Source organism: Dermacentor andersoni, chromosome 5, assembly GCF_023375885.2.
Source record: "Dermacentor andersoni chromosome 5, qqDerAnde1_hic_scaffold, whole genome shotgun sequence".
Taxonomy (NCBI): domain Eukaryota; kingdom Metazoa; phylum Arthropoda; class Arachnida; order Ixodida; family Ixodidae; genus Dermacentor; species Dermacentor andersoni.
This window is the reverse complement of record NC_092818.1, coordinates 146,171,441-146,198,760: the sequence shown is the minus strand read 5'-3', so window position 1 is coordinate 146,198,760 and position 27,320 is coordinate 146,171,441. Positions and strand designations below refer to the sequence as shown.

The 27,320-nt window shown below is 45.2% G+C and overlaps 1 protein-coding gene across 1 annotated transcript; it reads left to right on the top strand.

Moving 5' to 3' along the window:
* The first annotated feature begins 350 nt into the window (after nt 1-350).
* On the top strand, nt 351-23,552 carry LOC126531372 (WD repeat, SAM and U-box domain-containing protein 1-like). The gene is made up of 6 exons (XM_050178877.3): nt 351-1,261; nt 1,338-1,867; nt 1,940-1,973; nt 2,999-3,139; nt 7,506-7,896; nt 13,681-23,552. Exons 1-6 carry the CDS (start codon nt 992-994, stop codon nt 13,824-13,826), a joined length of 1,512 nt encoding a protein of 503 aa, XP_050034834.1. The 5' UTR covers nt 351-991; the 3' UTR covers nt 13,827-23,552.
* Nucleotides 23,553-27,320: the final 3,768 nt, after the last annotated feature.

Here is a 27,320-nt window from a genome sequence, read left to right as displayed (position 1 = left end):
CGTGGAATGATCGCATAAAGCCATATGCACTGCTACAGAATTAAATGTTATAGTTTGCAACTAAATTATTTAAAAAAATTAAAATTAAATTATGGGGTTTTACGTGCCAAAACCACTTTCTGATTATGAGGCACGCTGTAGTGGAGGACTCCGGAAATTTCGACCACCTGGGGTTCTTTAACGTGCACCTAAATCTAATGTTTACGCATTTCGCCCCCATCGAAATACGGCCGCCGTGGCCGGGATTCGGTCCCGCGACCTCGTGCTCAGCAGCCTAACACCATAGCCACTGAGCAACCACGGCGGGTAACTAAATTATTTCGAAAGCACCAGATGCATATGTGCATTTCAGAGCGAGAAGTAAACGGCATTTATCACAAATACGAGCTCCATGAAGGGTTTGGGTCGACCACATTCGAGCCATGTATTTCCACTATACTCGGAGAAAAGCCAAAAAGACAGGTTTTGTCTGTAATCATAATTAGCGTGCCAGCAATATTTACGTCTGGCGCGACAAGAGTCCAGCAGGTGACGTCATATGGATCGAAACCGATCACTACACATGCGCACCTCTGCGGCAGCGGCCACTTAATCCACCATCCTGTGCGAAAGCGAAAACAAAACGCGCGGCCGCGCGGTAAGAGCGGTCGCTGGTTTTCACGTAAAATTTACTGAACGTAGCCCGTCCTAGCGTCGTTAGAAATCAATCGCATGCAGCGCAATGAGGAGACCTCTCCGAGCGCCACGCGCGACCGTCCCTCTAGGTAAAAAATGTACCGAAATCGACTTTTTCTCCTCTGCATGCGCCCGCATGACACGGCCGCACCTTCTGAAGCCAACACAAGTATGTGGCGCCAGTGCGAATCGATGCTGGCGGGCGGACGAACGGTGCAGCACGCAAAATAGTAATCTGTTGACCGAGAGAGCATTATTGTTTCTGGTACCCATGGCAGCGACTGTAGGAGTCGGACACTAGCTTGACAAGGCGCAAATGGCGACCCGAGAGTGGAAACTCCGGCAGACGGTGGAGTCGCACGCCGGCGACGTGACGGGCTGCGACTTCTCGGGTACAACTTTGGCCACCTGCTCGAATGATAAGACGGTGCGAATCTGGCTCTATGAAGGAGGCTCATTCACAGAGTCGTCCGCGTCGCCCCTCGTCGGCCACAAGTACGGCGTGAACGCAGTGCAGTTCTCGCCGCTGGGTACGGCACTCGCATCGTGCTCCATCGACGGCAGCGTGTTTATATGGAACGTTCAGGTGAGTGCGCGACGGTGTGCTGCCAGTGTCTGTCTGTGTTGTTTCACCGATAACTGCTTGCTGTCCCGTTTGACAGAGTGGCGAGGTGCTGGGACAACTGCAGCACCCAAGCGAGGCGGCTCTGCGATGCTGCAGCTTTTCGCCCTCGGGCGCGCTGCTGGCCACCGGTGGCGACGATGAGACGCTGGTTCTGTGGGACGTGGCCACACGCTCGCTGATGCGATCTCTCGGCGGCCACGGCGCTCTCGTCACCGCGTGCAGCTTTTCTCCCGACGGCGCGCTGCTGGCGTCCGCGTCGTCTGCCGGAGACCTGCGCCTTTGGGATGCGCGCTACGGTCACGGCAGCTGTCTGCTGACGCGCTCCGAGGCTCACGACCTGGGTGCCACTGGCTGCCACTTCAGCCCTCAGTTCGAGGCCAGTCTTGCACAGGGCACGCTCGAGAGCAGTTACCTGCTTGCGTCCTGCGGCAACGATGACCTCGTGCGCGTGTGGCAGGTGCGCATGGCGCACCGCTGCAGCCTCTGGTCCCAGTGGGTGTTCGAGGGCCACTCTGGAAACGTCATGTGCTGCCGTTTCGCACCTGGAGGTCAACTGCTAGCTTCCAGGTGCGTCGCGTGGCGTTCGTGCGCGCAGGCTACGCTGTTAATGCGTGCTTTACAAATCTCTCTCGTTCGCAGTGCCGGTGACAAGACCACCATGCTGTGGGATGTGGTAAGTTCACTGAACACTTATTTGCACGATATAAGTAAATCAATATCTATTATTTGGCGTTAGTGGTTGTAGATGTCAGCTGATGGTGGCAATCGTTGGCACATCACACCGATACATGTTCCTATGAGTGGGCAGCGCAACCCGGATGAAGACGAGAGGAAGTACACAATCCTCTCGTCATAATCTTTCGTCCGGGTTGCACTGCCCACCCATAGGAACATGTTCAATCACCAACTCGCCCAGCTTGCCGTGTTAACACAGATACAGCCACGCCGAATGCACATAGAATGCATTAAACACGCGAAATTCTGCCCATAACACATACAGAGACACAGAAATGCATAGGAAAATATACTTTCGAATTTATACTAGTACAGCCAGCCAAATATACCTAATTTATAGCGTGGAGCAAAGCACTGCAGGTAGGGAGAAGTTCATGGGCATTCTCTTGGTGATACACAGTGAAAGTATGTGTTCAGTATGTATGTCACAATCGGGCATTGATCCAGGTTTTTTTCAAGGGAAGGGTCTGACTTTGAGATAGTGATGGATGATGATTGTAGTGAATCCTTTATGTGTTGGCAGGTTCTCTTCAATAATCCTTAAACTTTGTCTCTCCAGAGCAAAAGAACCGTAACAGCTGGGAAGGACTCCATGAATTTGTCACATGCAGTATGCTAGCACTGTGCACACAGATTTTAAAGGGGTGGTAAGGACATCTGGTCATCCACCCTGGACCTGTGCATGGTCACAATATCCATGGTGACAAGTCAGCTGTATCTTTAGCTACCAGGCAACACCAGCATATGATGACCTTCGTGTGGTTATCTGGCAACTGTCGCATCAAAAAGCCTTACTCGAGCCACGAAACAGCTGCTGACAGCACATGTGCATCTGTGGCTTTCTCTTTGCCTGTTTTTATGTTGCTTTGTCGCTCTTTCATGTTGCACGAAGTAGATTGACCTTTCTAGAGAGCCACCATACCTTGATGGGATCTATTTGTTCAACTTTTGCTGCATCTTCAGGGCACTGGGGAGCAGCTGCAGCGGCTGACTAAGCATACCCGCTACGTGCCCTGCTGTGCCTTCTCAGGCGACGGAGAATTCCTGGCCACGGGCTCGAACGATCGCACAGTGGTAATCTGGACTCAGGTTGAGAACACCGGGGTGAGTGCCTCCTCTTGCTGCCAGTTACGTTCGGGATTTGAACTAAATTTGTTGTTGCTGACTTGCCAGGGTATGTTCCACATCTCGAACAGCCCTTCCTCAAACCACTGCAAAATATGTCACCGGTTGATAATTTTCAAGTTGTGAGGTGCTTTTAATGGCTGTACCAAGAAGGTTTAGACAGCACTCACCCTTATTGCTGATGGGGCTGCTAAGATGGAGCCTTGGGAAAGTTATCTGACCGCTCATCTGACATAGTGTTATGGTAATAACATGCTGGAATGACTATACTGGAAAGGAATCGAAGCAAGGCAGAGGTTCACAGGATTGATAGTTGAAGTGATCAACACTGGTCAAACAAGGGATGCCTTACACAGGGGCCAGTGTTTCGACAAGAGGAATTTTTTTCATCGACTTCCCACACTCTAATCTATGTACCCTAGTTATGCTTCTCTCCCGTTGAAGGTGAGGGATAGTAGGCTATATAAATGCTGCCAAGGAGACCTGATGAAGCTGCACCCTTTGTCAAAACATTGGCTGCTGCCTGAGACATGCTTTGTTCGAGTAGTGTTGATGCTGGAAAGGAAATACGTCTCGTACATTTTCGCAGCATAACTACCTTGCTATAGGCATTATTAGCGTATAGTGAGGCCCACAGTTATGCTGTACTACCTGACACAGTACTTACACAAACATTTTTCAAATCGGCTCATTAATAGCCGAGATAGAAATGTTTCAGTGCCGTGAACCCTTGATCCAGGGAAGCGCCTCCTACTCGAAAACCTCTGCCCTATCTCCCTTACTTCATGTGTCAAAAAGGTTCTCGAACACGTCATCCTCACACGCTTACACAGACAAATGAACGACAACGACCTCTTCCCCAATACCATGGCTGGCTTCCGCCCGAAACTTTCTGTTTAAGATATCATGATTCAGCTCAAGCACCAAATTATCGATGGTGATAAAAGCTCCAGGCTGGGCACCAGAGCCATCTTGGGGCTAGACCTAACCAAGGCCTTCGATAACGTCACGCATGAGGCTATACTGAACCAACCGACACAACTCCAGGTTGGACATCGAACATATAACTACGTGAAGAATTTCCTTACAGGTCGCACGGCCACTATTACCATCTGAGGGTTGCAGTCGCCAATTGTTCACTTCGGCAGCAAAGGCACGCCGCAAGGATCGGTTCTGTCCCCTTTTCTGTTTAACGTGGCCTTGCTCGGACTACCGCCTGCATTAGCTAGCTTCCCCAACCTCAAGCATAGCCTCTACGCAGACGATATCACCCTGTGGGTCACCAGGGGCAGCGACGGGGACATCCAAGACACGCTGCAGCAAGCCATCAACGAGGTCGTTGCATACGTAGAACCGCGCGACCTGGCGTGCTCCCCACAGAAATCGGAGCTCCTTCTGTACAAGCCTAATTGGGGAGGTCGACATCCAGACCCTCACCCGCCCGAGATAGAACTCCACGTGCACCAGCAACGCATACCTACTGTACCTAGCATCCGTATCCTTGGCTTACGCATCCAACAAAACGGCAGAAACATGAAGATACTCAAGCAATTAGATACTCATGTACACCAAACCACTCGCCTCATTGCACGCATCGCAAATCGACATCACGGCATGAAAGAAAACAACCTTATACGCCTGGTAACCACCTACGCCCTGAGCAGGATCACCTATGTCGCCCTGTACCTTAGCCTCAATGCAACTGACAAGCTCAAACTCAATACCTTGATCAAGAGGGCCCGTAAACAAGCCCTACATCTTCCCAACTCCACCTCTAACGAGAAACTGGATGCCCTCGGCATTCACAACACCATAGACAAGCTTATTGAAGCGCAGCGTATTGGCTAATACGAACGACTCGCCAATACCACCACAGGCAGGCACGTTCTAGGCAACCTAGGCATAACCTACACCACCCAATTCGGACCAAAAGTACCCATCCCTCCAAACATTCGTGCTCAGCTAGTTATCCCGCCCATACCTCGCAATATGCACCCTGAACACAATCCAGAGTGACGTGCAGAAAAAGCTAAACAACTACAAAAGCACTACGACCAAGCCGCTGACGTAGCCTGCATAGACACAGTGGAATACCCCAACCAAAACGCCATGGCGGTCGTTGCAGTCGCGGGCTCACAGTACCAGCTCGCTGCGGCCGCATCAATACTCACCACGCAACCCGAAGAAGAAATGGCCATCGCTTTGGCCTACACGGCTACCAATGCACAGTGCATCATCAGTGATTCAAAAACGGCCATTTGCGACTACACAAGAGGATTGATAGTACCCTAAGCGCCGAAGGTACTCTCTGGCACTTCTCCCTCAAGGCAATGCTGCGTCCAAGTCATCTGGGCCCCTGTTCACTCGGCTCTGGCTGGAAGCAAAGCCACCCATGATGCCGCCAGAGCTCTCATACACCGGGCGCATCATCCTTCTCCTGAGTCTTCTGATCCTGACCAGCCTGCATCGTGGTCACGCGCGGGACCGAATGGTCACATTCAGAGAAAGTCTCCTCCACTACCGCAGAGAGCGGTTATGGTACCCCCCAGCACACAAAACACTGAATAAATCTCAATCCACCACTTGGCGACTCCTTCAGACGCGAACTTGCCTGAACCTCGTGCTATACAACCGCTTTTACCCCGATGCATACTCCTCACTCTGCAAAGCGTGCAAGGCCCGTGCTGACCTCGATCACATTATCTGGCAATGCCCCAAAGCCTCATCCACCAACACCTACCGCACAAACACACGCGTTATAACTATGGCCGAGCAGTGGGAGACTTTGCTGCTCAGCTTGGACCCAAAGGAGCAGCTCTGGGCCGTCCGGATGGCCGAAGACGCCGCCAGAAAGCAAGGACTGACTGCCGTCTGAGGAAGGGGAGGACTGGGGGTTAATCTCCCGCCACCCCTGGACCCCATCAAGGACATAATAAAGTTTTATCTCTCGCTGGAGCACGGTAAAAAATGGCATAATTTCGGTACCTGTGCACTTGGCTGCATGACCGTGGGAACAAGCAGACGAAGCGGAAGTACATCTCTCTTGTTTCGGTGCGAAGTAAAACAAAAAACATGCAGACATTCTGTTTGTGTGTTTTATTATTTCTCTAAACTTCAATTTGTTAATTCAAGCAACAGATCACACAAATAGCAGATGTTGCCTTGAATAATTCTCGAAGTTACGTGTCGCCACAAGTGACGTCACACTGCGGACACGACTAGTTTAGGCGCAGGAACATGACTACGTCACCGTCCGGCTTGGAGCGCGGCTGCCGCGAGGGAAAGGGAAAACGATGTTCGGATTGAAGTGTCAGGCCTTTCTGACACTTCGTAGTAATGTAATTCTTCGCAAACACGATCGTTAGCGTGCATTGTATGCTCTGTGCTTGTCAGCTCAAAATGGCCAGACCTGGTGAGGAACCCTTTAAGTGAGATTGGACTACAGCACCAAGCACTCGGACATGATTGTCCACATGTAACTATGCGGGCAGTTTTGTTGTTATGAATGGAGGAAACTGGGTTAGAGGCTCCATGTTTTCACCTAAGGGTTTACTTCTGCCTTGCTCACTTCACATGGCAACCATAGCAGTGGGTATATTCAGCTGCAGGTTAAGGCCAACATGAGACAAGCTTTGTGTAACTTTAACAATTGTGAGATGAATAAGAGGAGCCAAGGGGCTTGATTTCTTTTCTTTACAGCCACATGAGGCCAACAAAGAACAAGAAGCACAGGGGGAAATGAGCTGTTCTTTTTAATTGAAATTTAGAGATAGCAAGGAAAATGAAAATCAATGTGCATAAAAAGGCGGCTTATCACAGGTGGGAGCCGAACCTACATCGTCCGCATTATATTGGCAATGCTGTGCCATTGAGCTACTGTGGAGGTGATCCTTTCATCCACATTCTTAAGGATTTTGTGAGTGCTAGATTTAGCCTTAGATCTAGTTTTAGCCAGGGCCACTCCTGGTCACAGTGATGTATGTGGAACATAGTTTCAATCCTGAAGTATGTGTTGTTGGGCTAGTCGGTTTATATTTCTGAGCAGACCATAAATATGATCGTTTGGCATGAACAACGAACGACGGAAGGGTTGGCACTCCCCTTTCTCCCTTCCGTCATTCTTTGTTTGCGCCAAGTGATCATATTTATTGTCTGCTCAGCAATCCTTTCAATTACAGGCATCATGCGCTGCATGAACTTAGAAACAGGCCGCTGGCAAATAAGCCCTCGTATCTTATGTCCCATGGCATCAAGGCTGGCTAATTGGAGACCCTTATGATGCACCTGCAACACTTTTCACCCTGCAAAAATGTGGAGCACATTCCCTCCCTTCTATTCTTTGTAGGAGGAAGAGCAGGGAGAGAAACTGAAGCCAGTGCAGCCGCAACAGCCACCACTGCCCAAGGAGGGTGTTGGGGTGGCTGCGGTGGGCCGCTGGTCAGTGAACCAGGTGGGCGAATGGCTGGAGGGCCTGGGCCTTGGGCAGCACCGGGCCACCTTTGAGGAGCACGCCATCGATGGCCAGGAGCTGCTGCACCTGACCCATGAGGGGCTGAGCAATGCCCTGCACGTGGACGCCCTGGGCACACGTGCCCGCCTGCTGCGCGAGGTGCAGGCCTTGAAGCACCCCCTGTGGCGGCATCTGCCTCCAGCTGGGGAAGACGATGCCGCCCTGCCCGAAGAGCTCTTCTGCCCCATCACTCAGGAACCGATGCGCGATCCCGTCGTGGCCGCAGGTCAGTGGTTTGGAGGTTCTCAGTGGTTTGGTGAAAGTGGCAGGAGAGTCACTTGGCGGAGTGTGACAAGGCACAATGGGAAACACAAAAAAGCCACATTTTGAGCTCACATGCTCAAGGTACAAAGTGTAATTGCGTTGTACAGGGCAGGGAGCACAATATTTCTGGGAGAACCAGCCTGGGTCATAGACAATGTGAAGTCACTCACACATGACAAGAGGTGCGACTTCCTATAGTGTGCAGCAGACAGCGCTGAGGAGACCGTAAGTTTATGCACACGGTGCAGTATAACCGGCATGCCATGGCATGGAAGATGCCGCTGAATGCTGTCTGCTCGCCCAGTCAGTCGCTCACAGATGCTTTTGTATTGCAGCAACACACTTAACTTGCTTGCACTGCTGAACGATGAAGTCACGGAAGATCACTACTGTATGCCCCTGTGCTATATTGGAGGCCACAGTGAAGGTGGGAAAATTGCTAACTGCCTGTAAGTAACACATCAAGCACATCAGCCCTCAGAGTGTGGGACATGGCATATTGGTAACATGAGGGCTGCGGGAGAGAACGGTTTTCTCTCCTAGATGTAGCATATAGCTCCATAGCACAGGGTCATTGCACGGCAGTGACTAATATACACATTTATGTGCAAACACTCGTAGTTATCTATGTGCCGATGTGCTAAGCTGTGCATGAAGCCTTTATCTTTCATAGACAAAACCTTATGAAGGGGTACCATGTTACTTCAACAAAGCACTGAAATCGAGTGTGTTTCATATGACCTGATGATCTGCAGCACATGCTAGAGGCAGATAGAAGAGAGGAAGAGAGATGAGGACTTTGGGCTGGAAAGAGAGCGACATTAGTGGGCAGGTTGCAATGCAGACACGTTTTCAGTGTTGGATGAGCTTAATACCTATGTTTCTTAAGGGACCATAAAAAAAAGAATGCATGACCTGAGAAAACGTACTGTCTGATAATGCATGTGGCAGCACTGCAGAAGAGGCACAAATCTGCTCTCACACAAAAATTTGTCTGGAGATTTGAATAGAAAGCCAACAAAGTATTATATAGCTTGTATATATCAAGCTCATTATCTGTGCCTAGCGATTTGAATAAACATTATGTGTATGTACATGTTATTAAAGCAGCCGTAGTCATCAGTGAACCTGGTGCTTCGGTAGAAATTTTCTATAATAGCACAAGATCAACGACCTCGGTGGTCCAACTAAATGTTTTCTCTCTCTCTCTCCACATATATATATATAATAGCAGCTTTCTTTTTTTTTTTTTTTTTTTTTGAGCAAGCGCCCATATACCTTGCATTAGGTGCACATTAACCCTTTGAGGGTCAATATTTTTTTGCCATATGCGACCGCCCAGTCTCGATTTTTTTATAGCAGATTCCAATTCCTCTTAGGGACTTATCTTGAAAAAAATTTACCGTAATTTTTCTAGGGTGACCGTAAAGTGAGAAAAAGATATTTTGCGTTGGTATATATGTACTTTTCATTCATGAATAACAACAGTAAAAAACGAAATAAACTTATAAGAATCGAAAATTTGATGCATTGTTATAGTTCAAGGCTTTGAAAATGTGCACAAGAGAATATTTCGCAAGACTCAAATGTTCCTGCACTTACACTAATATGTACATCCATAGCGTAATCGAACTGCATAGGTGCGTGCACTCAAGAAAACTGAGTGGTCGTGTGCCCGTCAAAAAAGCAAAACGTTTGACAAACTTCCGATAATCTTCATTTTATGGCCAACCAGAGGCAATTAGTTTTCGCAGGTCTTAAAGAAAAGAAAAGCTACGGAAATGCATGCACGGCGACATCATTCCTATGCGCACCTCCGTGAGCACTAAACGAGCGAGAAACAAGCGGTCGCCCTTTGAGTGATTAGTAACGAGATAGCCATCAATTTTGCAAGCGCCAGAAGCCGAAACTGCTCGTGGAACAAAGCTCAAACCACTATCCGCCCGCGCGCGCGCCAATGCGCGAGCAGACTATATAGACGTGCGGGAGTGAACTAACGCTAAAACAAACCATGCAACGAAAACCGAGAGAGGGAGGGGCGCAAAAGAAATTCCCTGTATTCCCACATAGTGGCAGCACATGACAGAAAAGAAAAAGTTAGGAAATTAGCGCGTTTTTTAAACATACAGACGACGCCGTAAATATATGGCATTGACCATTTTGGACTTCGTTCGTGGCGCTGTATATTTACGTCATTAACCCTCAAAGAGGTAAGAACCTAGGTGGTCAAAATTAATCTTGACTACCCCACTACAACATCTTTCACAATCATATTGTGGTTTTGGCATGTAAAACCCCAGCTATTTTTTTTTTTCAAGCACTCACAGTCCTTAACTTTCTCTGTGCATCGGCATATGCCGAAGTAAACCATGCAAGGTATTGGCAGCATTTGCAAATGAGGGTGAGGAGTGGAACTGCTTGTGCCTTTGTCTACCTTGACTGGGCTTTGTGTTGTGAGCCATGCTGAGATGGTGACAATGTCTAACATGATCATCAGTTCCTAAGTTCCAATGACACATATGCAGGATAGGTTATATGAGCTGCTCTTCATACCATAACATCCTAAAGCTCTTGTGCTTCTTAAGTATCGTCATCGGCATTTTGAATGTCTTGCACATCCTTGGCATGTTTCCAGTGGAGAAATGAGGTCAGTGCAGGCACCACAGATGGACGCTGCCAGCTCAGTGGTATGTTGTTACAGTTCTTGGGTGCAACATACAGGAACCTAATGCACTTGATCCTGAGGGAATACAAAAGGACCAGTTTTTCAGAACATAAGAGCAGGGAAAACGTAACAAACAGGAACATATCAAAGAGGTTCTAATCTACTGCAGTGAAATGTGGCCAGGATGTATTCTTTTGCTTCGACAGAGGGTGCTGTTGCCCACTGAGCAGGCACTAGCAGTGCATTAGCAACGAAAGATTTTCCTTGTCTTAGCAATGTTAGATATCTAGCTAGTTGGTATTCCATGACAAAACTTGCTTAGCATGCAGAAAGCAAGGTTCCTTGTCTGGTTTGGATGTGTTACTATCTTCTTTTTCTGTCCAGTGCGCTTTCGTATGAAAAAATGTGGAGGACGCTTAAGCTTCGCCTTTAAGAGTGGAACGCGATAGCATTCAAAGGTCCCTGACGCTTCCCGGCAACTGCAGCGTATTTGACCGTAATGTTTACTGGGAAATGCTGGTGGTGAACACTATGCACGAAGGCGGGCTTTCTGGTAGAAACGCGGCCTTTTGTGTGAGCCACGATACGAGGGAGGCAAGCGCAATTTGGAGTTGTTGCAAGGAACCAGGTGCACTGCTCCGTGGCCTCCTAGATATTTGTGCGCTAGCGCATTCAAATGGCAGACGCCGTGGCCTGTCTGTCAATGGTAGAAACGCTGGAAAAAGGGTTTGTTTGACTTTTTGTGTAACAGAATAATGTTTTCTCATTCAAGTTACAATAGGATGCTATCATGTCCGTAGGTTGTGTGTAAGTTGTACTTTGTGATTTTTCTATGTATCTTAGCCTGAGAAATTCAATTATTTCAGTAACTTCCTTGCGCCACATGGAGGGCCTGGGTATGGGTGGTTCGAAATTTTTTTTGCCGAAACGATGTGCGACAATGGACGCCAACATCAAATTTTCGGCGACACGGGGTCCTTAATGCTCTTGTGTTAAACATTTTGGTTCATTCTTATAGCTGCTCAAGCTATTGATCATGGAAAAAATGTTCATTGTTTTTATCAACTTAATTATTTCGTAAATGTTTCTAGTGAGGTTTCCTTTAGGCTAAAGTTTGCTTAAATACATTCTTTGTTGTTATACTAAATATAAATTATGTGTTTAGTACTTTCTGAACAGAACCTTTATTTTTACCTCAGAGTTATGGTAGTTCCTACTTAACAATTCTTCCAGGCTGCTGAAAAACAGTTTTTTTTTTTACTGCTGCTTCTTAAAATGAAGTATATTAGATGAATCTGCAGGTTGTTTACTTTCTGAGTTGCCCTTCAACATCAAAATGAGGAAACAAGTACAATTCATCTATAATGTTGAGTTGGAAATGATTCATATACCAGTTGTCTTTAAACTTTTGTAGGCTGCACTCTCTCAGTTTATATAGGGTGTATCAACGAAGACTAAGTATTGTTTATAAACAGGTTTTTCAGGGTAGGAGTATGGTTTCTTCTGACCCTGGTGTAGGCAGTAGCGCTTGTCAAAAGACAGGTGAGATGCAGTAGTTAATGTTTTAGTTAGTTCAAATCATTTTACTTTTTGGCTATTATATTTTGACAGCTTAATGTAATAGAGAAATGGAGGTGAACTGTGCATACATGCCGAATCGGAGTTTAGATCCTAAATGTTGCGATCCCCTTGCACTTGTACCATGACGAATTTTGGCTTTCCGTGCGTGCGAAGCCGAAATTTGGAGGCTGAGAAGTGTGTCCGGACCAAGCCCTTCTAGCAGACATCACTGGGAGAAGTGTGTAACAGTTTAAAACACGGTTGAAGCTCGATATGATGAAGTAGGTAAAATCAACAGTTTGTTTCGTTATATCGAAATTTTGCTCTCTTGAAATTCAACCTTTTATGCAGTTAAGTACAGTCACCAGTCGATTTTTTTCCCAAATTATCAGGCAATCGAAAAAAGCGAATTTGAATTCTGAAAAAAATTCATTTTGGTGAATGTGGGAGTCGGCGACGAATGATACGGTTTCATGCCGCGTCGATGATACCTTCACATCGGCGGTACCAATTAAGCGAAGACAGCTACGCTTTCGCTTGCACTCCACCCCCGTGGCTGATAGTGTCGCCCGCACCGAGACGACGTTATCATGAAAAACGTCGGCAGCGAGGAGCGAATGCTTCGTCTGCCTTTCGCTCCAACAGGTTGCCAAAACTCGAGATTACGCAACCTCCAATACTAAACGCGCTGTAAGATAGGTTACATGATTACACGCTGTCTTGGCATGCCCACTCTTTGTACAAGTGGCAGATTACCTCTAAAGTAGGGTGCACTGATGTGTATGCACTTGGCCGCGTTTACAGCCATGCGCAGCCACGACCGTAACGCACACGAGAAATCGCGATGCGCGCCAACTTACCCCCTTCCCCCGCCCCTCGCGCGCACCTAGTCGTGTTACCGCGAGCTTGCTTCCCTCCCCCTCATTCCCTTTGCTCGCGTGGGGAGGCGGCACTCGTGCGCGAAGCCGCCATCTTTCTTGTCTAACCCTCGCACACTTACCTAAAGCACACAGTGCGCGGGGTGCGATAGGATCTTATCGCACTTGGACTTCATATAGAACATGATGCGTCTCCACATCGGCATTCGCTCTCGTGTCATGCCGCACATGATTTAAGAGGTGTATTTGCAAACAGCCACTTCTAATTCAACCATATGACTATCTGCATTCACAAAAGTTTCCATTTGTTCTCCCGGCATTCCTTTGTGGCGGAAGCGAAATTTCTTTCAATTTCGTTATATTGAAATCGCATGCAAACACACTTCCTTAAATTGAGGGTCTAAATACATGGTGTTCTATGGACAAGAGGTTATGAAAACATAAACATTTTGTTATATCGAGAATTTTGTTATATTGAAGTTCGTTGTATCGAGGTTTAACTGTATTTAGGTTGCGCTCTGTCACTGTGGCAAACATGTACTGCTATAGTGCACTGTGGCGTCATGTATCAGCATCATGGAAAATATATGTTCGCCACATCACTGTTGCAAGCATGTAGTGCATGTATTGCTTTGCCATGCAGATGGTTACAGTTATGAGCGGACCGCCATCAGTCGCTGGCTGGAGAGTGGGAAGGACACCAGCCCCATGACCAACGAGCCCTTGGAGCACACCATGGTGCTGCCCAACCGTACCCTGCAACTGCTCATCCAGAAGTACCTGCGCTAGAGGCATGCCTGAGTGGCGTCCACAGGCATCACCTGCACGCGCCTGGGTAACCTTGCACTGGGTGCAACACGTGTGCTTCAGTTCACAAAGTTGAAGGTGGCAGGTAACAGGGAGGAGCCGTGGAACACTGCTCTGTAACGCGAGGTTAGAGACAGGATAGGAGATCCGAGCTGCAGGCATAGGTCGGCATGCTCACCCACGTTAATTTCACATTTGTGAGTATGAGCGAGCGACGAAGGATGTGAGGGAATGTAAGTATGAACGAGAGTGAGTGCCGTTGAGTGTGAGCATGTGTGAGTATGAACAGGAGTAAATGGCGGTAAGGATGAGCGTGCACATGAGTATGAGCGTGAGTGAATACGTACGAGTGGACATTAGTATAAATGTGAGCGGGTGCCAATGAGCATCAGTGAGCATAAGTAGGAAAGCGAGTGAGTGGCGACGAGTGTGATTCGGTGCATATCCGGAAAAAATATCGGTGAGTGAGTGTCCACTTATTCTGTCGACCTATGACTGCAGCTCACATGAGAAGCATTTGCCCTGCTGTGTCTCTGATCTTCAAGTCTTGTCTTTAGTTGTCTCACTGTTTAGTGTCCTGCTGTGTCTCACAACCAGTGCAACCTAAATGGGGAAATGCATTTATGTCATACAGCATTTGAATTGCATGGCTTCAATGCCCCTGTTTTCCACTAAAGTCTATAGTACCAAGATCAGAGTGCTGTTGTTACACATCCCAGAATTTTAGTTCACATATGTACACAGAGTAAAGTTACTCTCAGCTAGACCACATACACATAGCTTTAATAAAATAAATTAGACCTATGCAGCAGTATAGGAAAATGCAGGCTTTAGAATAATTATGATCATAGTTGTGTGACAGTAATTACACCACCGTTTTGGAGTGCACCCCCACTTGTTCCTCTTGTGCATCAGTTTCAGGAGCTGACCAGTGTTATTCCTGCAGTGGTAATTACGAGCACTCCGTAAACTCTGTGAAAGAGTGCTGTTTTTGTAGGACATGAGAATGCTGTGGATACAAATTTCAAGGTTGGAAATGGAGATAAAATGCTGTATTGTAAGCCCTCATCAAGGCACATCTTGTGGGACAACAGAGCGAATACCCACTAAACCAATTAGATTCTAGTAATGCTGCACAAGATGGCAGAACTACAGAAAAGGGCATTAAAGGGAATGTTGGGTTAAGCAGGCCCAGTAAATTGCATTTCCAATTACCATAAATGTTGGTCTTATCATGAGTGGATGAGGGTTGGTAAGCCAGAAAAGATACAAAAACGAAAGACAGACCGCAAGTTCCCATGCTAGCTTCTCGTGATCTCATGAGATTTGTACAGTGCGTGCTTGGGACTAGTTTATAGATTATAAACAAACACCAAATTCTGTTTTAAAGGAGCCAAAGGCACAACCTAGTGAGTATTGCTAACGTTTTCTGAACAGGAACTTCTCAAACATGTGAAAATATTTGAAATACATGACGTCATTTTAGTGTAGTGGCGTGTTGTGTTTGAGGGGTGAGATCCAAGAAGGAAACTTTGCCATTCATATTCCACGCTAATACCAGCCTTTTTGCCAGATACTAAATGCAAATCGGCCTAATTTCTTACCAAAAGCAACACAAAGGCACATTGGGCAATGAAGCACCATTAAAAACATTTTTTTTTCATCATGGCTTGGTGAAAGTACAAATGTGATAATTTTAGCTGCTTGCCTTCCAGTTTCTTTCACCATTCAGGAAAGGTCCAACTGCAAACGACTTCATCATTGGTAGGGCCTCTGCATTGCGGTTATGACTGCTAGAAGAGCTGGTTGATTGTACATTTTAATTGAAGTGTACTACTGAGCAACAAAAACACAGGGGAGGGGGGAAAGGACATAGACATCACAGGCACAAGTGCTTGTCCACGTGTCCACGCCTGTTTCTTTTCATTCTTGTTGCTCAATGTCACATTTCAGTTGGTGAGATGATGACAGCAAAGTCTCATGATAGCGGCCAAATCACCCATTGATTATCACATTTAGTTCCACAGTACGGGCTGAAGAGTGAAATCGTCACAAACCAACCCTTATACATATGCAGTAAGCAGCAGCGGTTCAGGTAAGCAGTAACTGTTAGATGTCTAGGCAGCCAACTCTCGAGAACATTTACTGTACAAAGTGGCGCTACTGATTAAGTGGGCAAGTGTTAGGGGATCTGCTATAATGGAGCCTGTCATAAGCTGACAGGGACATTGCTGTAGTATTGTTCATTGGATGAGGAGATAGGTGTAATGTGGTGAGTATGGCAGCTTGTTGCAGGCATCATTGTGGCCACTGCTTGCCTTGCAATAAAGTTTACTTTTCCTTGCCAAGTGGCTGCTGTCTGCGAGTCAACGAGTGTTTATTGGCGGTCGTGTTCTTTTAGGAGAACTTCAGTCAGTACGTAGGAACCGTTGTTCACAACTAAAGGGGCCAGTTCTACATAGTACTATAAGCGAACTTGTGTTATTTCTGTAAAATTGTACCTGGGATTCCAAGCTCACTTGTCACATTTGTGGTGCTACAAAGGGACTGACAATTGGCCAGAATGTGTTGAGATGTTGATGGAACTGAAATTACAATCATTTATAGTGATAGAATCCATCATGCTGTTTACAAATTAAGTAGGAATTATAATTTTAAATATGCAAAGAAAGTCTCAAAAACCAGTAAGTGGCAAGGCCTGGCAGTGAAATATTGGTACTTCAGATGTGGTCTATGAGCTTACTGTACATAAGTTGGTTGTTATTAAGTACAACATAATAATTGCTTAAAATTGCTGTTGCTATATTATTAGGCACTTGCACTTTATTCCATGCTTCGGAAATCAAAAGCACACGCATGGCTACAGCAACATGCTGAACTGTGCATCACATGTAAAAGCATTGTTTTGTTTTCAATCCAATTGGTTTTGTTTTAACTGGTTAAATACCACAGTAGTTGGACAGGAAACCACGACAACATGTAGCTATTATCGCAGAAATACTTTAACACTTCGGAAAACATGAATCGCAGGAACATCAACTTAATAAACAAAATAATACTTTCCAGCAGTTATGTCTGCACTAGTCGTCTGCCACCCACTAATGCTAGCGTATAATCACCATTGCACTCGCCTATCGCAGTTTTCATTATGCTTCCAGTGAACGACTACGTCCTCACTGCAGATAGAAAAATTCTGATAAAAAATTTTTTCATGGCATTTTCTGCGCTACCAATTCATGACTAGACACTGACCAGTGAGCTTTCCATTGCTCGAAAAAAAGAAAAGGTACGATGAAAATTGTCAGTCCCTTTAACTCATTTGTGCTCCTTTATCTCCACAAAATGTAATTTGATGTACCTACTCTTCTGTTTTTTGAGTTCCTAACTCAGATTAGCAATTTTCTATGCCTTCCTAAAAGACCTACTCATTTAAATTTAGACCTTTCTTTAAAGACATGAAGACCAAAGTCTATACTGATGCCATCGTTGCTTTGTACCCGTGGCGATGCTGCAAAACCACTGACATCGCCATGTCTTTACATACTATTGACGCAACTATATCTTTGCATACTCTTTTTCAAAACACTGCAACAAGTAATTTTTCCCACTCACTTTGGTCAGTTTATGAAGGTGGTGCAGCATTTCCTTGGGCTTTTAGTAAAAGTGGCTCTCAGCGTGTTGGTGCAACTTGAAGTGATTCCCAGCAAAACTTACTGTTCCGGCATAGAGAAATATTTTAACTGTCGATGTATTGCATTAATCCAGGTTGGCTTAGGTAAACTGGGGTTCAGTTGTCGAGTCTAAGTCAATTAGGAACCTGATAAATTTATCAGGTTAGCGTATTGTATTGCTAACCTTGGCTAATGTTATGGTGGGCATCAAGTTGCATAGAGCCCAACTTAATTTCGCCACTGTCATTGCAGCCCTTTCGTGCAGGCAGCGACTTGTTGCAGCCTGCAATAGTTGCAGCCCTTTTGTGCAGCTGTCGCCATTATATATGAGGGCCTTTGCCTGTAGTATAAAGACCGTGAATTGAAAAATGATGCTTCCTTTGCCAAAAAAAAGATAAAGATAGCAACAGTGTGACTTTCATAGCAACTATGCTTCCTGAACTGCAGGTTGCTATCGTTAAGAAGTTGTGTTGTTTACAAAATACTTGGCAGTGCCAATTTGTCACACCTCGAAGGCATTCCAAGAGATAGCAGCAATGTGATACTCGTTGCAACTATGCATCCCAGACTGCAGGTTGCTGACATTAAGGAGTTGTGTCGTTCTCTATATACTTGGGAGTGCCAATTTATCAAGCCACAAAGGCATTACAAGATGCGTTTTTTTTTCTTTCGTTCTACTAGTCGTTGAAATGGAGTTCTGAAAGTTCAGTGCAGACATTATTGCATATTGTTTCACAGGGCCACTGCTATTACAGGGTGTGTCGTTCTGTTCACAGAAATTTTAGAGTTGCGTCGCATTATTGTTGCATTACTTCAAGGCCTGTGCCTTGAAGTAATGCGTGGCATCTTGTTCGAATGAGTAACTAGTACAGACATTCCATGCAGTTTTAGGGACTAGTCAAAGCTAGAGCAAGTGTACAAGAGTTAGCCATTTTTCCCTTGCTGATGATGTGCTTTGTTTGTATGTTTTGTGGTTAACAAGTTATAATGATCATAATACCCCAAGCCTCCATGCTTGGCTGGATGTTCTGTCTTAGTGTTAGAGCTCTGTTATACAGTGCGGTGCTGTGTGTTGAGACCCTTTCTGTCGATCACAGACCCCAAATCCTTTGAATAGGCACTAAAGCTATCTGCTGTTTAAAGCACACAGTGTTTTTGTGCTAGACGATGGCCAGAAGAGACCTTTTTAGTAACCTAAACTGTACAGAGAAGCCCTTGTGATGCCAAATCTTGCATCTATGTGGTACCGCTGTCAGTTTGAATCATGACTGGTAGAATACTCTCGCAACCAGCTGTAATTATAACCAGCTATATTTAGTATTCACATAATTTCTTGTAGCCATGTTTGACTGCTTTACGTTTGTATGTTTAAAATCTAGCCTGTGACAGATGAGATCATCTAAAGAAGACTGAAACTGCAAAATTCCTGCTGTGCTGTTAGTACCACGGTCATTAGTCTTTTTTTCTTTAAACCCAATTTTGTAAGCTTAATTAGTATAATTAATTTACATTACATTAAATAAAAATCATTTACTGCAAATTCGTGCTTATCAATATTATCCATCCCTTGATTGTAATTGTAATGCAAAAAATATTAATAAAAAAAAAGGTGGGCACTGTACAAGAACCTACAGCTTTGTGCCACACTTAAAAAATGGCAGTGTAGCCCACATTGGTTGATTCTATATGATTGCATTAAAGAATGTTATTGCATGCCAACATTGTCAATGTTTACATGCTTCTGGAAGTGCTTTGATCATTGTTCAAATCTAAATTTGAAAATTTATGCAGAAGACCAAGGCGCTGTAATCTGAGGTACTTGTTCGTCTCGCACTCTCAACATATGACAAGTGATTAGGTGTCATTGTTTTACATGGAGCAAAATAATTGCACAAACAAGACCTTGGAGAGTCTGGGTGATGCACGGCACCAAGATGCCAGAACAAATAATGGCGACTAATTTTCATGTCGCATCTTTTCGCTTTAAGGGGTAGCTGTCAGACCAGTGATTGCAGTACGATACCTCAATTTCGACAGTATGCAACAAATACAGTAGAACATCGTTAGTACGTTCTTGTTACGTATGTTTTCCCGACACCAACGTTCGCAATCAAGAACACAAAACATTCTCCAACAGACTTGCGCCCATTTTTTACTGGTTCATACGTTCCCGGAAAACATGATTTTTCGGCACCAACGTTCAGTACGTCACCAAACTTTGATCGTATAATACGTTTTCCGGCCGCTAGATCCCATGTAAACAAGAAAATGTGGGAGGCCCACACGATTGAGAACAGTATATAGCTGCCCACCGCGGCAGCTTCGCTGCAATACTCGCCTGCCCATCTCACCTGAAAATGCCAGCGCGCACTCCTTTTGGTACCAGCAAATATCGGCAAATATTCGGTGTCGTCGCACTCGCCATTTGCAGCTATCACCACCAATCCTCTTGCGATAAGCACCTTCACCTATCTGTTTCACAGCGCATGGCGCCTTCGGAAGTGTAGTGAACGCTTTTAATAGGCGATAACCGAAACACGCCACCGTTCCCTTCTGCAGGCAGCGTGATGTGGGCATCACGTTTCGCTTCGGCGGGATACTGCGCCGACCACCAGTTAGATTTCGTTTCAGTATCCCGTCGCCCTCTTAGAACACCATGCAATAGGAAAACAACAAAAGCACGTCTCGGGCCACCGGAGCACCACCAGCACGATGCGCATCGACGTCACATGCTGCAACGATCTGCACGGTGCTTTGCATTACGTAGATGTCAACAATAGTTGGAGTCTGTCAAATTTTTTTGTAACTTCAAATTGTATGTTTGCCCGGTTAGTAAGCTTGTTTGTCATGTTTTTTTCCCACAACATATGAACGAGGTTCTACTGTAATTACATCATACTTTTATATGACCCATTCAAAACGTTGGTAAGATAACATGCCGTAGTGGCACCTGTGGCTTAACCCTTTGAGGGTTGTTTTTTTTCGCCATATGCGACCGCCCAGGGTTGCTATTTTTTTATTGCAGATTCCAATTCTTCTTACGGACTTATTTCGAAAAAAAAAATTCACCGTAATTTTTCTAGGGTCACCGTAATGTGAGAAAAAAATATTTTGCTTTGGTATATATGTACTCTTCATTCATGAAGAACAACAATAAAAAAAAGGAAATAAGCTTATAAGAATTGAAAATTTAATGCATTGTTATAGTTCAAGGCTTTGAAAATGTGCACACAAGAATATTTCGCAAGATTCAAATGTTCCTGCTCTTACACTAATATGTATGTACATATCGTAATCAAGCTGCGTAGGTGCGCACACCCAAGAAAACTGTGTGGTTGTGTGCCCGTCAAATAAGCAAAACGTGTGACAAACTTCCGCTAATCTTCATTTTATCACCAACCAGAGGCAATTAGTTCTCGCCGGTCTCAAAAAAAAAAAAAAAAAAAAGAGAAAAGCTACGGAAACGCATGCACGGCAGCATCGTTCCTATGCGCACCCTCGGGAGCACTAAACGAGCGAGAAACAAGAGGTCGCCCTTTGAGCGATTAGTAACGAGATAGCCATCAGTTTTGCAAGCGCAAGAAACCGAAACCGTCCACGGAACAAAACCCAAACCGCCACCTGCTCATGCGTGCGCCAATGCACGAGCGGTACTATATAGACGCGCGGGAGCGAACTAGCGCTAAAACAAACCATGCAACGAAAACCGAGAGAGGGAGGTGTGCGAAAGAAATTCCCTGTATTCCCACATAGTGGCAGCACATGACAGAAAAGAAAAAGTTAGGAAATTGGCACGCTTTTTAAACTTATAGACGGCGCCGTAAATATACGGCATCGACCATTTTGGGCTTCGTTTGCGGCGCCATATATTTACGTCATTGACCCTCAAAGGGTTAATAGATGTTTCACACTTGCCACCATGGCAGTAAGGGGTTATGTCTGACACACCCAGGGCTAGGTCATGTCTACCATACTTATTCGTATAAGGCCCATACCCCCACACTGGAGTGAGAATATTTGGAAAAAGAAAAGTTTCACTAAATGTCGCATGCATACTCGCGTGCTGGTTAATTCCCGCAAGCCGCTACAAGTTAGCACTAGTCCATGTCCGAAAAATCGGTTGGCAACTGTAAACGTATTCATAGTCTGCTGCCACTGGCTGCATTTATTTGCATAGAAGTCTGAGCATGAATCGAGGCTTCAGTCAATAGCCATCAGCATGCCTAATGCAAGGCCCGCGTCCAGTAAAAACTCGGAAAGAAAGTGTGGGCATTACACGAGTAAATGCAGTACATGTACAGTCGGTGTAAAATGCTTATGGCCACAAGTCGTGTGAAAAATCTCCATCTCTAGAAGGGTACTGTTTTGGGCTAGTTGGTTACAATTCATGATCAATGTTATTTGCGCACCACTTGAAAAAATGCCTGCAATACTCGCAGTACTTTTTCAAGTGGTGTGCAAATAACATTGATCAATCTCTACTTATAGGTGTGCTGTGTATGAATTCATGCAAAGCTGTGTTGGTAACACATGTTCCTGTAGGCTTTATCTTTGTATCCCAGCATATGTGCTCATGGGCCCTCTAAATTTTTGACGTCCTTGCCTAAATAGACACGAAAGTGGGTGTAGTAAGCCGCCATCACCATAGCTCAGTTGGCAGAGTATATATTGCATGCTTTGTGCTGAGGTTGTGGACTTGCCTCCCAGTAGCAGGTTATTGTTGCTTATATTTTTATTTCTCTTTTCATTGATTAAGAATACCAAGTATACATATTCTATATATATGTTCTTTCATATATATATTCCATGAGTATATATTCTCCCATAATCATGTCTATAAGCTAAACTTAAAAAATCCTATGCTATGCTTAGCGTGATATTATTGTTTTTAAATGTTAATCCCCTTGGTTCTCTTAATCTTTCTCACTAAATCTTGAGCCAGTGCCAATTGTAGCTAGGCTTCATGCCTAGAAAGGCATCACAGGGATCTGAGGTGGCGCTCGTGTAGTGTCACAAACCACTGACAACTGAAATAACCATTGCTAGCTCATAATTATGGCAGCATAGGAATTGATCTTTCACAACCGTGATTCCTGGACCAGCAGCTGTCTAACAAAGACATAAAGCACAAGTAAATGTCTGTATCATTGTTTCTGCCATCTATATTTAGCAATAATGCACACAGGACACAGCATGCAAAGCCATTTGCCTTTTTTTTTTTGCAGGTGATTTTTCTGTTTGCACTTGAACATGAAGGTATTACTTTGTACGTTTAGGGAAAGTAATGCATCAGATACCTATTACATGAAATTTACTACACTTTTAATAAGAACTATTTACTTCTTGCTTTTAATGTTTATTACTACTGCTCGCATTAAAGCAAGGCATGGTGTGCTCACAAAGGTGAGCTTTGGGGAATATTTCAACCAGGTGAGCTCTCCATAACTATGTTCCTTGGAAAAAGAAAATGCAAAGCTATGGCTGTAGTTTCCCTTTTCTCAGGGTTGAAGAGCTGGGGGTCCGGGTGAACAATACTAGGGTCTGCAATACCAGGGTCTACAGTTTAGACAGGCTACATCCCAGTTACCCGCCGTGGTTGCTCAGTGGCTATGGTGTTGGGCTGCTGAGCACGAGGTCGCGGGATCGAATCCCGGCCATGGCGGCCGCATTTCGATGGGGGCGAAATGCGAAAACACCCGTGTACTTAGATTTAGGTGCACGTTAAAGATCCCCAGGTGGTCGAAATTTCCGGAGTCCTCCACTACGGCGTGCCTCATAATCAGAAAGTGGTTTTGGCACGTAAAACCCCATAATTTAATTTTTTTTTTTTACATCCCAGTTTAAGTGATGGGCCTGGGACATTGAGGAAGTGTGGTACACCCAGCTCCATAACATATGATCAATAAAGATAAGGGTACTTGGCATGTTTGTGTACTGAAATTGCTGTACGAAGCATGTCAACATGCTTTCTAGTAGTAAGTGATTTGACTTGTTGCCATTGCTTTGTGATTGTACTCAATAAATTTTTATCCAAGAATATTTTTGTGCCTGTTTTTATGAAACGATTCTGTGTGTTGAGGCTATTTGCATATTACATAGGTACACTGCATTTGCATACCAAGTAAATTCTCTGGTCCATTGGCAAACCGTCATTGAGATTGGTCTTAGATGACAAGTTGAAATGTGGAATCATTAGAAACTGGGAATAATGACAGTCAAGGTCCTGTTCAGGCATAGCCAGAGGACTTGCCTTTCTGCTGGTCTGGTAGAGTCGCTTGTACATAAGAGCGTGAACCTCGACTAAATGCATTTGGGTTCCTCAGCCAGTACATGTCATGTGAATAGACATTTTTTTTATAGCAAGATTGGTGATGGTTTCTGGAAACAAGCACTGGTACCACCACGTGCATTCCTCCTTTCTAAGAGAAGATGACTAGCAGAGAAGTGGGCCAGCCATGCGTGCATCTCTCACGGTTTCCAGTTTGCTCCTGTTGCGAAAGCGTTTGGTTACACTGTGGTTGCGGAGCTAACGGACATATGCACGCAGTCAAAAGCTCGAACAGGAGACAACCAGCAGACTTATCATGGAGGAAGATTATGGGAGGTATTGTGACCTCTTTTCTGGTGAACCTCCACGTCACCCCAGCCAGTAATAGCACTTTGCACGGAAAGAAGGTGTATCTGAGGAGGTTCGACATCTTATATCCCACCTTGGAAGAAAGTTTGTGATTGTTACATTTTCAGCAGGAGTCTCGCATGGCTAAACAATGTAAACAGCGATAATGATAATGCTTACAATGGTCCGATAGCCGGCACGTCGCATACCCGGTATTGAATCTTTGGTGAAGACCATAAGCTTTAGATGGCTGAATTTAGTTCCCACTAATTGCGAAAGTATGAGAGACCATTCCTGTAAGCTTGAGATGCATATATTTTTATGTATGTGCAGTGACGTCCCATCTGGTGTACACCGTACATGCTGGAATCTATCTAAAGTGAAGCTTTTATGATGTGGTTATTTAAATGCTATAAAACTCGTTTTTCTGTGCCACATTTTGCAGCATAGTGATTACTGGACCCAGCATAACTTGACAGGGGCACAGTTTACTATTGCATTGTCTCTAAGATTGGCCCACATTCTGTTAGATGGTTACCTGCAAAGTGGGTGAAGTCTGGCTATAATGGTATTACATTAAAACATTTTGCCCAGTTCATTCAGCATTTTACTTGAAAACAGTTAGCCCAACTAGAATCCATGATTTTGCACCCGCTCGCTTCTACTACGGTGTAGTCGGTGGTGGGTTGAAGGTAGCAGGGTGGGGCGGGGGAGTCTTGCTGCTGATGTTTCAGAGAGAAGAGTAGGCCTCGCCCGCCATCCCGACTATATATATATATATATATACACACACACACAAACGCACAACGGCCCGCCGTGGTTGCTCAGTGGCTATGGTGTTGGGCTGCTGAACACGAGGTCGCGGGATCGAATCCCGGCCACGGCGGCCGCATTTCGATGGGGGCGAAATGCGAAGACACCCGTGTACTTAGATTTAGGTGCACGGTAAAGAACCCCAGGTGGTAGAAATTTCCGGAGTCCTCCACTACGGCGTGCCTCATAATCAGGAAGTGGTTTTGGCACGTAAAACCCTATAATTTAATTTAATTTAAACGCACAACCGTACCAGGCAAGCCACGTGCCTAGTGCTTTAGTGAACTGAATGGCGCAGACAAAAAGGAAAAAGAAAATAAAGAAAAGCTTATTGCGAAATCAGCTAGAACAAAAAAAAAATGGTAAGCGCAAAATTTATTTTCGTATGGGTTTAAATGGTCATTTTAAAGCAGTTCATGCATGTTTCACCCCCAGCTTACCCGTCTAGATACTCCTTCAACCAAGAGTTCGCTATAGCTGGCTTGGTGCTTCAGTGGTACTTCAGCCACCTTTCATGGCATCTAACCAAGGTAGGCAAAGGAATTTAGCAATATTTGTTTTTGTTTGTTTTCTAACAGCCTTGAAAATATATTTGAAGTAGTTTGAAGAGCTGGCTTCTCCTCGCATAGTGCTCTTATGGGGTGAAGCCAGCTTTAGCGAACTCTTGGTGGAAGGAATATCTCGAGAGGTGGGCTGGGTGCGCAAACGTATGTGGATAGCATGACAGCTATTCTTAATAGTACACGGTTTACGCCTCTTGAGGGGTATTGTAACATGATCCAAATAGCATATGTGTTCAACCTAGGCAACCGAGCAAAGAGCGGAATCTGCACAAGTCCGATAAGCCCCTTAATTGTTGGCCTTATCTCGGCAGCCAAGGGTCCGACCAAGCTTCGTGGTTGTTCCCAGCCGTTCGCATCGTGTGCTGATCATCGTAGGTGTGCGAGCGCAAATATTTTTAGAAACAGCATGCAAACAAGATGGCGTTCACCATGTGTGGTAACGCTGCTGTTTCAGTTCAGTGCCGAAGAGGTCGCTTGATTGCATTTCTTTTTTTTTTTTTTCTTCAGTATCTTTTTTTAAACCTGAGGCTTTCAAACATATTTACCAAATATACCAGCCGCATAGCGCGCGGAATATGTTCGTGCTGTTAGCGTTCTTGCCAGGTCGTGGTAAATCTAATCTAAGGGAAAGGCAACAGAGCAGGAGAGAGAGAGAGAAGAAACTTTATTCTGTGACAAAATAGATTATTCATCAAAGCAGAAAATTTTTCAAGTTTTATAACGGGCGATACAGTCAGCATGATGACATGACACCCGAACTTGAAAAATGTTGAGCAGTTTTCTCTTGGAACGACGCGCGTGTCGCGCTCGGTATGTCGCGTTCAATGTGAGCTGCAACACGACGTGCCCGTGGTGGCGGCGCCGACATTCGAAAAAAAAAAAAAAAAACTGGTTTAATAAATACGAGTAATTGGAACGGCGCTTTGTCCTCCCAATTTTTTTCCCGTCTCGGCGACGCCGCGCAGTCGCGGAGCACCTTCGACCGCTGTCGCCGTGTTGCCTCTCGCACTGCAACGCGACTGTACGTTTTACACGCGAGTTGGCTCACGCAGTTCCCGGTAACAAAAAAGGAGTAATTAACCAATTCTCCATTGCACGCTCTTCATATGGATTTGGAGGCACAAGGTTGAATTCTCGCTATGCGTCACACTATTATGTTATTGTTTCAGACAGAGCCCAAGGCGCCAGTCTTTTCAAGGTATATATTTGTTTCAGCTTGCGGTAGGCGGTTCACTGTTGTGTGCGCGTTCCTCAGAACACAAACATGCGCCCTTAGTGTTCCTCATAAAAGTAAAGCCGTGCGTGAAAGAGCTCCGAGAACGTTGTTAGGAGTTAATAAATTAAAATTGTGGGCGTCTCACGTGTCAAAACAACGACCTGATTATGAGACAAGCCGTAGTGAGGGATCTCAGATTAATTTTTTACCACCATGGGTTTCTTAACGTGCTCCTAACTCTAAGTGCACGTTTTTGCGTTTCGCCTCCGCTGAAATGCGGCCGTCGCGGCTATAGAATCCTTGAGCTTAGCAGCGCAATTAACGCCATAGCACAATAAGCTACCGCAGCGGGTAACGTTACATAGGGGCTCTTAATGCTTGAAAACGCAAGGGTTTGATTATCGTGCTAACACGTGCAACGAGTCGTTTACTGTGCAGTCGGCCACAAAAGCTTACGGGACACAAGACTTGCAAGAAAATAAAGAAATATTGCTAGGTTAGAAGTGACATGTGCACCTTAAGCAAAAATTAACATTTTATTTTTTGTCGAACTCTTGTCCCCCTAAATATTTGTGGCCGATTGTGCCTATAAAAAAA

What these genes read in the sequence shown, in the direction of transcription:
- LOC126531372 (XM_050178877.3), top strand. Translation starts at nt 992, where the DNA reads ATGGCGACCCGAGAGTGGAAACTCCGGCAGACGGTGGAGTCGCACGCC. An exon ending in GGTCAACTGCTAGCTTCCAG is followed by an intron (nt 1,868 to 1,939) that starts GTGCGTCGCGTG and finishes TCTCGTTCGCAG; the next exon opens with TGCCGGTGACAAGACCACCA. An exon ending in CGATCCCGTCGTGGCCGCAG is followed by an intron (nt 7,897 to 13,680) that starts GTCAGTGGTTTG and finishes TTTGCCATGCAG; the next exon opens with ATGGTTACAGTTATGAGCGG.